The sequence below is a fragment of the Protobothrops mucrosquamatus genome, unplaced genomic scaffold, assembly GCF_001527695.2.
Source record: "Protobothrops mucrosquamatus isolate PMUCROS unplaced genomic scaffold, P.Mucros_1.0 scaffold4734, whole genome shotgun sequence".
NCBI lineage: Eukaryota > Metazoa > Chordata > Lepidosauria > Squamata > Viperidae > Protobothrops > Protobothrops mucrosquamatus.
The window spans coordinates 23,470-35,703 of NW_015390626.1; the positions used below are offsets into that span (position 1 = coordinate 23,470).

The 12,234-nt window shown below is 33.6% G+C and overlaps 1 protein-coding gene across 1 annotated transcript in view; it reads left to right on the top strand.

The window, feature by feature from the left end:
• LOC107299262 (dynein heavy chain 7, axonemal-like) overlaps positions 1-11,762 on the top strand; it is a 35,175-nt gene extending 23,413 nt beyond the window's left edge. The window contains exons 15-23 of the mRNA XM_015828626.1: positions 323-499; positions 721-852; positions 1,809-1,898; positions 3,183-3,323; positions 5,021-5,262; positions 8,210-8,357; positions 8,886-9,031; positions 9,735-9,949; positions 11,566-11,762. Coding sequence (XP_015684112.1) covers positions 323-499; positions 721-852; positions 1,809-1,898; positions 3,183-3,323; positions 5,021-5,262; positions 8,210-8,357; positions 8,886-9,031; positions 9,735-9,949; positions 11,566-11,762 — 1,488 coding nt within the window. The remainder of the gene's footprint in view (positions 1-322; positions 500-720; positions 853-1,808; positions 1,899-3,182; positions 3,324-5,020; positions 5,263-8,209; positions 8,358-8,885; positions 9,032-9,734; positions 9,950-11,565) is intronic.
• The last annotated feature ends 472 nt before the right edge of the window (positions 11,763-12,234 follow it).

Genomic DNA, 12,234 nt, shown 5'->3' on the forward strand with positions numbered 1-12,234 from the left:
AACTTCAATATACTCTTGGCAAAAACAAATAGCCAAGAGTCTTTCTTTGCTAGATGACTGAGTGGGACAGTTGACATAGATGCTCATATATTTGATAGAAACATGCTTTCAAAAACATCAATACAAGAAGTCACAGACAATAATTCTAGTGGCAATCATTAATTTTATGCAGAGCTTAATTTTTTTATACTTTTTATACGGCTCCAACTATAAACTCAGAAGTTCAGAACAGTTGGTCTTACTAACTGAATGCATGACTCTAATGGATTGTGTAGCTGTTTCATTATAATTGTTTATTTATTACTTTACCTTCCCTCTCTAGATCATTGAGAAAGAATCTGCTGAGGTTGAAGCAAAAAGCAAAACTGTAAAAGTAGACGAGGAGCTTGCTACAGAAAAGGCAGCCGAAGCCCAGGCACTGAAAAATGAATGTGAGAGTGACCTTGCCGAAGCAATTCCAGCACTAGAGGCAGCATTGGCTGCTCTTGACACCCTGAAGGCAAGTTAATGACAGTAAGAGTTTATGAAAGAACCCTAAATAGAGAGACTTGGTTGGAATAGCATTCTTTTGATCATTGTTTGATTGAAGGAGTATTCCATCCCTTACTCCATCCAGATCAAAGTTTAGTCCTTGATCTTTTTCAAATAAGAACAGGTAGCATATCTGTTTAAATATGTAACATTTTGGAAACTACAACTTGACAATATATAATATTTTAGCCTGCAGATATTACAATTGTAAAATCAATGAAGAATCCACCTTCTGGAGTTAAACTGGTTATGGCTGCCATTTGTGTCATGAAGGATATCAAACCAGAAAAAATTGCTGATCCTTCTGGAATTGGAGGCAAGGTAAAGTAATTGAAGCAAAGCAAAATGCTTTTAGTGGCAAAACTCATTTTAATAAACAGGAAACATATACCTAGAGCTAAATAAAATAAAACTGCGGGCATGGTAAAGTTGCTTTATCAATACTTCATCTTCATGAAAATTGTCTTAGTTTTCATCATGAAATGAGAAATTGCAGAGAACAGTAAATTGGATTATTGGTTCCATAAATACACTGTTAGCAAAGCATTTCTATCTTGATAGGAAGAATGGCTAGGAATGTGGAAGTGGAGTTTATAAGAAGACTCAGAAAATAAGATTATCATTTGCTTGACAGTTGAAATTTATATAACAGACTAATGGATTTTTCAGTTTTTTAATTCAATATTTTGGTTCCCTGTTTTTTACTAAAATGTGGATTTTTCCTTTATCATCTATTTTTACACCGCTATTAGAAACAAACTACCGCTTAATTTCATATGTTAATAGTTTACATGGGAGGATTATAATGATGAAGCTCAAAATTTTTCAAACATGTAAGACGGATTCATTTTCATACATACAGTGTGCAGAGAGTTGGGTTGTGTAGAGCTTTGGAGTTAAAGACATATATCTTCAGATCCATAAGATGCCTCTTATGTAGCATCTCTCAGCAATCCTTAAAGCAGCGCTGTTGTTTCCTAGAAACCACAGCTGCCACAAACATGAGAAAGTCATGTTTGCTCAAGGACTTGCCCACAGCTGTTAGCTGTGTGCCCATGTGTACGCTAAAGAACCCTTTTGTGTTTGAGTCTGAAATGCAAATTCACAGTCTTTGCTATATATAGTCAGTGATAGTTTTTTTATTCTATACAAATTATTTTCTGCGTCCTCTTATTGAATATCCTTCAAATTATACATTCATTAGAAAACCCTCTGCATTTTCCCACTTTCTCATTACCTTTAAAACTATTTAATATAATTCTTTAACTTTCTTTTAGATTTTAGACTACTGGGGACCTAGCAAAAAACTTTTAGGTGAAATGAATTTCCTTAGAGATTTGAGAGAATATGACAAAGATAACATTCCAGTAAGTCTTTGTATATTTCAAAAATAATAAATTGTGATTCAATTAGAGTGAACACAATAGACTCTGTGTCTTGTCTCTTCTTTAAAAGCCAGCATTTTTTTTAAATGGAAGAATGACATTCACATGTCAGTCATGTGAGAATAATAATTGTAAGCCCTTTCTTATTTCCATCTAGCTAGGGCACAAACAAGCCCCAGCCACTTTTTTTAAAAAAACCACATGCTCATGATCTTGCCTTGTTTTCACGCCTGGTTCATATCTGGGGGTAGCTTAAAGTCATTGCTACATGTTCTACCCTTTAAGTAATGTGTTCTCATTTAAGCAGGCAGCAAGCTATAATAATTTTTCTGTGGCTGCAGTGATTCTTCACTGACCATTTCTCTGGTGCAGACAGATGACTCCTAGGGATGGATTAGCCCAGCATCTATTGGCCACTTTAAACTGATGTTGGCCTCTGTCCTTCCATTCAGTTCTTGGGTATTGTTTCCAACATACATTATGGTTTGGGGAGCAAATGAGGCTAGTTCTTTCTGAACTGATCTGTTGATATTAGCAGATTGTTAGACTTCTTTTGAGCATGGTTTAGCACAATTTCAGAATAGGGCAAAAACACTGCCCAGACAATAATAATAATAATAATAATAATAATAATAATAATAATAATAATAATAATAATAATAATAATAATAATAATAATAATAGTAGTAGTAGTAGTAGTAGTAATAGTAGTAGTAGTAGTAGTAGTAGTAGTAGTAGTAGTAGTAAAGTTGGAAGGGACCTTGGAGGTCATCTAGTCCAACCCCCTGCTTAGGCAGGAAACCCTATACCATTTCAGACAAATGGCTGTCCAGTCTCTTCTTGAAAACTTCCAGTGTTGGAGCATTCACTGCTTCTGGAGGCAGGTTGTTCCACTGGTTAATTGTTCTAACTGTCAGGAAGTTTCTCCTTAGTTCTAGGTTGCTTCTCTCCTTGTTGATAGTCTCCTATTGAACACATCTGTGCAAATTATGTTATGCCAAACCAGAGCCATCTGTCATCTGTCAGAACTTGTTTTCCTATCAGCTGATGACAGGAGAGGAGAGAAACAAACCAGGGGAATCCATCAATCTCTATCATAAATATGCTCAGGCAAGATAGGGATTACAGGCAGAGGGAGCAAATTGTAGCTTGATTATAAAAGCTACCCAGTAATACATGATTAATAATAGTCAAATGATTTAGAGAATTGTTTACTGCTGAATCCTGTATTTCAGATGTAAGTAATGTGTGTTTCATATACTGTAGGTATCAGTGATGCAGAAGATTCGTTCGGAATATCTAACTAATCCTGAATTTGATCCTCCCAAAGTGGCTAAAGCATCTTCTGCAGCAGAAGGGTTATGTAAATGGATTATGGCAATGGAGGTTTATGACCGAGTAGCAAAGGTATTATTAAGTTTTTTTCTTTTTATGTTGAAAATATGATTGCTCCCAGTCAGATTCCCTTGCATCACAAATACAATTTGTGGATGTACACTGCTTTTGAATATGGAAGTTCAGTATATCATACTATAATTACTATAATTATTACATTAGTTTAGCACAAGATATGTAGTATAAACCTCTAGTCCATAATTCTGCCAATCATTTTAGTCATAGACTAGTAACACTGTAATAGAGTGAAGATCCCTGAAAAAAATCTGTGTGTACGAATCAGCAGTAAGAAATCTCATGGTAATGTCTTAACAGGAGAATAGTCTTCTGCAGCAATCTATCCGAAAAATACAGTGTTAGAAAATAATTCTACATTGCAAATAAGAAAAGATCTAGAAGGAAGTACTTAATATTAATCAGAATAGAACTGGAAGGGACCTTGGAGGTCTTCTAGTCTAATCCCCTACTCAAGCAGGAGACCCTATACCATTTCAGACAGGTGGCTGTCCAGTCTTTTCTTTAAAAATTCCAGTGATGAAGCATCTACAACTTTTAGAGGCAAGCTGTTCCACTGATTAATTGTTCTCATTATTAGGAAGTTTCTCCTTAATTCCAGGTTGCTTCTCTATTTGATTAGTTTCCATCCATTGTTTCTTGTCTTGCCTTCTGGTGCTTTGGAAAATAAGTTGATCCCCTCTGGCAGCCCGTCAAATACGGGAATACTGCTATCATGTCACCCCTAGTCCTTCTTTTCTCTAGATTAGCCATACCCAATTCCTGCAACCATTCTTCATATATGTTTTAGTCTCCAGGCCCTTAATCGTCTTAGCTGTTCTTCTTTGTACTTTTTCCAAAATCTCAACATATTTTTTGTAACTTGGTGACCAAAACTGGATGCAGTATTCCAGGTGTGGTCTTGCTAAGAATTTATAAAGCAGTACTAATACTTCACATGATTTTGATTCTATGCCTCTATTTATAGAACCAAGAATTGTATTACCTTTTTTGGCTGCTGCGGCACACTGTTGGCTCATGTTTAAGTGATCATCTACTAGGATTCCAAGGTCCCTCTCACAGTTAAGGTTTTTGAGCCATGTTTCGCCTAATTTGGACTTATACCTTTGGTTAATTTCTGCCTAGGTGTAAAACCTTGCTTTTCTCCACATTAAATTTCATGTTGTTGGATAGGACCCATTTTTGGATCCTGAGCTTGTCTTCTGGGGTGTTGGCTATTCCCGCCAACTTAGTGTCATCTGCAAATTTGATGAGTTCCCCCTCTATTCCCTCATCTAAGTCATTTATGAAGGTATTGAAGAGTACTGGGCCTATGATGGAACCTTGTGGTACCCCACTGCTTACTTCCCTCCATGTAGATATATGTATGTGAATCAACATATATATGTGAATCAACAGCCAAGTTGCCAAACACATTTGATTCCAAGTGTCTATTGTGTTAAGTCATTTGTATTCTGATTCCATTTAGCTATTGCTAGAACTGTGGCAATGACATTTTGCTTTAATTGAAAGTTCTCAGTCATTTTCAAGATCAACTCAAGATCCAAATGGGAGGTTGCTGAAGAATGGAACAATTTAGCCTAAGTGTACTGAAGAATAGGCAATCTTGTCATATTTAATCATTTTAAAAGTTCTGTTTTTGTTTTTGAAATCATAATTATTATAGAATATAACAATCTAAATTTATTAAATAGGTGGTTGCTCCAAAGAAAGCCCGCTTAGCAGAAGCCCAGCAGTCATTAGCACAGACTATGGCATTATTAAATAAGAAGAGAGCTGAACTTAAAGCTGTTGAAGATCGTTTGGAAGCATTGCAAGAAACCTTCATTGAGAAAACTGAAGAAAAAGCCCGCTTAGAATTCCAAGTGGATCTGTGTGCTAAAAAGCTAGAAAGAGCAGAAAAGCTGATTGGAGGACTTGGCGGAGAAAAATCAAGGTCAGAGAAAATACTTTGTACTCATTTTAGCAAAACCATTATAAGGAAGAGAATACACACTTTTCAGCGGTACTTAAGTGTAAACAACATTAAAGAGTTTGCATACTATTTAGTACTTTTTTAAAAAAAAATTACAACCTGAAAAAATGATAAAATTACAAGTTACTGATAAATCGTTTGTTTTAAACTGATTTTGTGCTGCTATATGGGGCTATTTTCATGTCTTATGATATCTACATAATAAAAGGTTTATTTTGAGCTCTAGTTGTTTTATTTATGTTTTGTATATTCCAGACAGACTCTCATTGGTTAACATATACAATCTATAAAATAATAACATTCCTTCTGCAAAGGAAATATAACATGTCCTTTTCCTTTTTTTTTTGTAATATATTTTATTGATTTTTTAAAAACATAAATCACTTAATAATTGGCAAAAAGTGTGTTGTCTGGGTTACATTTGTAAAACAATCACTAACAATTGATTTCTATAATCCATAATCCACATAATAGTTTTAGTTGATTTCCTCTTTTCCCAAAATATCCTCTTTTGCAAACATTGAGTTAATACAATTGTTATTGTTTTGATAGATAACAATTAAATATATAATTTTTCCCAATAGTCCTAAAAATAATAATCACATCAATATAATATTTCTTTTCTATCCAATCATTCTGGTTGCCTTATCATAGATCCTGTTACAGTCCTTATTTTAATTTGTTTCTCCCACCAAATTCTAGATATTCTTACTGGTTAAGATTTTCTCAAAAATTAATTACATTTAAGAATTTAACTTTATTTTTCCATACAAACCATCTCATACTTTTACATTCTTAAGGAATAGATAAAACAGTAGAAAAAAGAAAGAAAAGCAAGAGTAAAGAAGCATAAAAAATAATATACTTCTTAAAATATATATCCTTCCTGAGCTAATATGTATTTATTTCCTAAATTTCTTATTCTTTTTAACCATAATTAAAAATATGTTTAATCTTCAAACATTCCATTTAATACATCTAGTCATCTAGTCCTTTAACTCTTATTCAAAACACTTTTTATCCATTATAATTTTCTTAAATTCAATCACATTTAAATATCTAAAACATTTCCTTTATCTAAATCATTTCAACTTTTTTTATATTACTCATATCAAGAAAGAGAACAAAAAAGGGAAAAAAGCATACTATATTATATTTAGAGAATTCATCCCTCTTAGAGTGACATATATATTCCAAAACTTTTCTATTTCTTTAACCATATTCAAACAAATGTTTCTTTTTTAAGTATTCTCTCTGGTAAGTCCCATCATCTATTTTCTTAGTTTCCACTTTAGTCTTTTTCTTTTGCCCAGTGTCTTTCTTAATCAATGTATTTTGCTGAATCAAAAAGTTTTCCCGTATGTTCATAAATGTTGCTGTAGATATAAAAAGTAAATCAGGAGAAGTGTCTTTGTATAGGACTTCTGCCTTTCCATGTTTGTTGAAAATCTTTTTCTTTCTCTCCGCTTCTCTTATCATTTCCTTTCTCTCCTATGTTCCTGACATCTCTACAGTCCATTTTATCCAATCTCTTTTCTTGTCATCAGATTTATTTTGTAGTCTTAAGGGATAAGTTGCTTTTTCCAATTCTTGTGAATTATTTTCCACTAGGATTAAATCATGTTTCCTTGTTTTGTTAATTTCCATCTTTAAGTCTATATTCTCAATTCTATATCCATTTATCTGTTTTATCTGCTTCTTCTCTGTTGTTGTTTTCTGGGATTTTTTTGTTGTAGAGTTAACTTGGAAATAGATTGATTTATATTTTCAAAGTTGTTTTGGATTTCTTTGTGGTTTAAAGTCATTGTTGTTTGAATTAGTTGCAGTATATTATATATCTCCTCCTGTGAAGTATTTATGTTTTCTTGATATGTTCTTTCTACATATCTCTGATCCATGATAGCCAATAATTTGAGTTTTCCTCTTTTTTTCCCTGCAAATAGCTTTAGAGTCCCAATTAGACAGATATTTGTAATCCAAATAGTTCAAAAAAGATTTTTTTCCTGAAATTTATAATTCTCTCTTTGTCTACAATCCAGATTATTGTCTTTTTTTGTCACAGCTGTTCTTTGTTGTTAAAGCTTTGAAGGTCACAGACACAGATTAGCTTTTCCCAGATTTTGCCAAGTCTTATATTAAAGTCATAGCTGTCATAGTCTTCATCTGCTACTAGGTGTCAGCAACTATTTGTTTTTCCATTTCCAAAATGAACAATTATCTTTAAAATAAGAGTCTTAACCATTCAAACAATTTTAGATTTATTCAGATTCAAATTTTAGTTTCAGGTTTTATATTTATTTCACTTCCATATATTTTGATCCTTCATAAAAAGATTAATTCGCCGCTTCCGTTAGTATAAGGGTGGGACGGAAATCCCCCTCCTTCCCTTTCGGAGGTATTTTGCTTCTTGGGATCTTTTCCAGGAAATTAAATGTAATCTAGAAAAGAGAAGATCGAATTCCTCACCCAGTTTCAAGCACGCTGTTCACAGTTGTGCTGGTTAGTGCTTTTGGACTTCAGTTGCTAGTAGCTTGGGCTGGTTGATGCAATACGGCCAGCCTTTCTCCTGTTGGGTTAGAAGACTTTCCCCAAGTTGAACGGAATGGCCACCGCTGTTCCAGAATCGCTGGAGCACCCTTCTTTCTTCGTCGCCTCTCTGGGGTGACTTAGACCCATTTAGGGTCCCCTGGCAGGACGAAATTAGCCGTGGGGGTGCGGAGAATCCGCAAGCCCGCAACCTGTCGCTACTGTGCAAAACCAGAAGTCTCCAACATATCCTTTTCCTGATAGCTCTTTCTCAGACACATAATTAATTTTAACAACTCTGATATAACAGGAAATAAAAATAAACCTTAGTAAACTATTCAATATGTCACTTTGGTCAATCTGCTTATCTTTTCTGCCTTAGATGGTCTCATGCTGCAGATGATCTTCAGAATATTTACGATAATTTGACAGGAGATGTTCTGGTATCAGCAGGGGTGATAGCTTACCTTGGTGCTTTTACTGCTGGATTTCGACAAGAATGTACTAAAGAGTGGAGCAAACTCTGTCAGGTAGTATTAGTTTACTGCTCTATTTCTAGAATATACATAGTCATCTTCTAACAATGACTCTGTCAAAATAGATCATATATATCTTGTTATTAGCATGATGGAAATAATTTTAACATGCATTATGATTTTTAATACTATACATCATAATGGAAACAATAGTTAAATCCAGTGGTGGGATTCAAATATGTGAACAACTGGTACTCTGTATGAATGCCGCTTCCGGAAGTCCATTCTGGGCCTGGGCAACAAAAAATTAGTTACCGGTTCTGCCGAAGAGGTGTGAACCGGCTGAATCCCACCACTGGTTAAATCTGTATTTAAAATAGTATAGAAGAGTCTAAAAGTGAAATGCTTTTCTAAATCTTGCTTTAAGTATAGGAACTTTTCCTGGTACTGCCTATTAACCTTTCCTATGTAATTTCTCTTGACTCTTAAAATAAGAGTAATTCAATATGACCTATTTTAATACTATATGTACACATGTTTAATAATCATGAATATCAATGCAAGCTTTATCTGTGCCTACAGGTAAAAAATATTCCTTGTTCTGAAAGCTTCTCTCTAAGCAAGACCCTTGGTGATCCAATAAAAATTAGAGCCTGGAATATTGCAGGTCTTCCAACAGATCAGTTTTCCATAGATAACGGTGTGATTGTTGACAATTCTAGACGTTGGTAGGTAATTAGCATTATTTAAAATTAGGCTATTGAAGCAAAACTATTGATAGTTTTAAACCTCTGGTTATGTTTTCTTTCTGTTTTCTATGTGTATTGTTGAATATATATAGTTACATTCAAATACATACTTATCTATATAAAATTTTAACTATTCCTTCAGGATAGGGAGCAGTCTGATTTTTTTTCTTGGATGTAAAAAGATAAATGAGAGCTAGTTTGGTGTCGAGGTTAAATCACTAGCTGGAAATCAGGAGACTAGTTCTAGTCTTCTCTTAGGCATGAAGCCATTTGGTAACTTTGGACCAGTCATTCTCTCTGAACTACAGCGAGACATTTAAGCAGTTGCCAGGAGTCAAGACTAACTTGAAGGCATATTTACATATTCAAAACAATAGCTGCCTGAGGTAATAAATCTGCAGTACTAAGTAAATTTTTTAACTGTAATGAAACCGTACTATACTATTTAATATTATTTAAGTATATATAATAAAGTATAATCCTTGATTATTGATTCAGTGATATCAGAATCTATTATTTTGTGAAATTCATTGATTGTTGTTGGCACCTTTCTATCGATTTTCAAAGTCATTTCCTAGGACAAATGTTTATTATTAAACATTTTTTAAAAATAGTACTAAAACCAATTTGAGTATTTAAACTGAAATTATTAGAATTATTAATATTTGGTGCTATTTTGTAGGCCATTAATGATTGATCCCCAAGGTCAAGCAAATAAATGGATAAAACATTCCGAGAAAGAGAACAGACTGAGTGTCATAAAATTTACTGACTCAGACTACATGAGAACTCTAGAAAACTGCATTCAGTTTGGAACTCCTCTTCTGCTTGAAAATGTTGGAGAAGAGATAGATCCTTCCTTGGAACCTTTGCTACTTAGGCAAACTTTTAAACAAGGTACAAGAAATAATAAAAGCTATTAAAATTCAAAGGAAATGTTTACTGTTTTTTAAATAGTCCATTACACTGTTTAATGTGTTTCTTTTTATTCCTCAAATATTGCTGCCTAGTAACAGATGAAGGTAATACAGTTTTTTAGTACTGTTATTTTTATTTTATAATCAAATTTGCATGCATTGCAGATTTAAATCCAAGAACCTTAATCTGCTGTTATTTAATAAGAGCCATGTTGCACGTATAATATTGATTAATAATTTCTTGTCTGTTTTTGCTTTCCAACATTCAGGCAAAGAGAGTTGGAAATTAAAAGCAGACGATATGTTTCCTTGTAAGGAAGATAGAATGTCCATTATAAGTAGGACTTTGATAGGTGCATTTATTCTGGCTTCTATAGAATTCTTCCCTTCCATTCAGCTTTTATTGTTTCTTCAATTTGTTCAGTTTTTTATATCAGGTTACATAAAAGTCTGTGCTAAAAAGATATGAAATTATGGGCTAAGCATAGACTAGTAAGTATATAATCTGTTGGTTCCAAAGAGGCAGAAGAGCAGAGTCATTTCAATCAGAATAGCTCCCCTGTATGTAGGCATAAACTTTCAAAGAAATTTTATGCATACTGCTAAAGAGATGAAACCATTGGGTTTCTATACTAGGCTTCAACATTATTCAAAAGGCAGTAAAGTGAGTTTTAATAATGTGTGAATAAAAAAAAAGAAATTGGAGTTAAAATAACATTAACAGACATCTCTGATAACTCTAATTCTTAGCTTTAATGGTCCCCAACATTTGCCCTCTGAAATTGAACACATGGGGATTGCATGTGTTGCAATGTGTTGCAATATCTTCAATGCAGATATTCCCATGGTGTGAGTAGAAGGCAGGAAGGGACCAATAGTGTTAGCAAGACAAATCTAAATAAGTACAAAGGTTTATTTTATTTGGATGGAGATAAGACAAGGCAAAGATGTGCCAGGGATTAACTGAATGGAAGAGGGAGTGTCATGAGGTACAAGATTATCACAGAAGCAGAAGATGACATACTTGACCAAAATCCAAAACCAAAGGCTTATCAAAGTGAGTGTTGCAAATAATAAATCTAATGTAGAGGTTCCCAAATTTTCCTGATTCACAAGGCTTCTAGCAGTTCCCACACTATGCGCTGTGATGCGCTAGGACCCATGGCCCGCAGTTTGGGATTTGCAGACTTAAGAAATAAAATCAAGGGGGATAAGAAAAAAAAACACAACATGAATTTCTTATTAACTTTCAGTTTGTAACATTTTGCTGACTTGAGCAAGCACAGATCTATCTACATTTGGGGTCTTCATGGATGTCTCTATTAGCAACCTTGGGACTTCAGTACTATTCTTTTATTTTCTTTTGTTTTATTTTAAAATGCTATTTTAAGACTAGTTGTGCAGTAGAGAAATGGAACCAGTGCTACATGAATCCAAGGGTATCCCAAACTATCATTGAACGTGATATCCGAATACAGTTATAATCTCTTTAACTATCATATGTGTAATTTATTTTACATTATTAAACTGCTAAACTTGCTGCCAGTTAAAGGCTGTTGGTGTAGAAAACAAATGCTTTTTTTTCTTTAACACTAGGGGGCATGGATTGCATTCGACTTGGTGAAACAATAATTGAATATTCTTTTGATTTCAAATTTTATATTACCACCAAATTAAGGAATCCACATTATTTACCTGAATTAGCAACAAAGGTTTCTTTGCTAAATTTTATGATTACTCCAGAAGGACTAGAAGATCAACTTTTAGGCATTGTTGTTGCCAAGGAAAGGTAAGTGTTTGAGCTTTCCTCAGGAGATTTAATTCATAAATAAAATTCAATTTCATTCTAATTCAGGAAAGAATTATTGAACATGCATGCATACATATAAGTATATCCATGAACATATGCACATGCATAGGTAATTAAATAATAGGTACAGACTTTTCAAAGAGACCAAATTTAATTTTTTTAATTAAAAAAAAAGAGACATGGGTATTAACTTGTGAGCTGAAGTGTGCATTCTTCTTGTACAATAATAAGTATGAGGTAATAGAAGAAATCTTTGTCAATGTTCTGTATTTGGAATACTAAGGTGATTGGAAGCAGCAGACTACAGTGTATTGAAGCTATGATAATATGTCCCTTGCAATTGCCTGTATGCCAGTACGGAGCCTGTCCTAACTTTGATAGCTTGATTGAACTAAATAGCATATGAAAGAACATGCACGAGTCTACTAATAGTTTTATAGAATCATTTAATCCAA